This window comes from Morone saxatilis, unplaced genomic scaffold (genome assembly GCF_004916995.1).
Source record: "Morone saxatilis isolate NCDOM2014 unplaced genomic scaffold, NCSU_SB_2.0 Contig19, whole genome shotgun sequence".
Lineage (NCBI taxonomy): Eukaryota > Metazoa > Chordata > Actinopteri > Moronidae > Morone > Morone saxatilis.
Genome location: NW_023339751.1, coordinates 25,217,722 through 25,218,044, shown reverse-complemented (window position 1 = coordinate 25,218,044; position 323 = coordinate 25,217,722). Strand labels below are relative to the sequence as shown.

Below are 323 nucleotides of genomic sequence, written 5' to 3'. Positions count from 1 at the left end.
ATATGACAATAAACCTCTTGAATCACATACAGATAAGATCCCAAAGAGAGAGGGAGGGTTTATTAATCACAACACAGTTACCTTGACGAGCATTGGGTCCATGTACTGGCCAGAGGGGATGGAGTCCAGGTACTTCTTCAGATCCATAGACAGGAACTCAAAGATGAGGTAGAGACGAGACTCCTGCATCAGGACATCCAGGAGTCTGGGATACACACAAACACACGAGTACTGACTAAGTCCATACTGCATTCATGTTGAAATGTTCTCACAGGCTTTCACCGGTTCTCTGTGACATCAAACTGGATGTCTTTGGGTTGTGG

At 45.2% G+C, this 323-nt stretch overlaps 1 protein-coding gene across 1 annotated transcript in view; it reads right to left on the bottom strand.

The window, feature by feature from the left end:
* The window catches only part of cdk1 (cyclin-dependent kinase 1), a 6,869-nt gene that overhangs the window by 3,710 nt on the left and 2,836 nt on the right, over positions 1–323 (bottom strand). Inside the window, exon 4 of the mRNA XM_035663520.1 lies at positions 82–205. Coding sequence (XP_035519413.1) covers positions 82–205 — 124 coding nt within the window. The remainder of the gene's footprint in view (positions 1–81; positions 206–323) is intronic.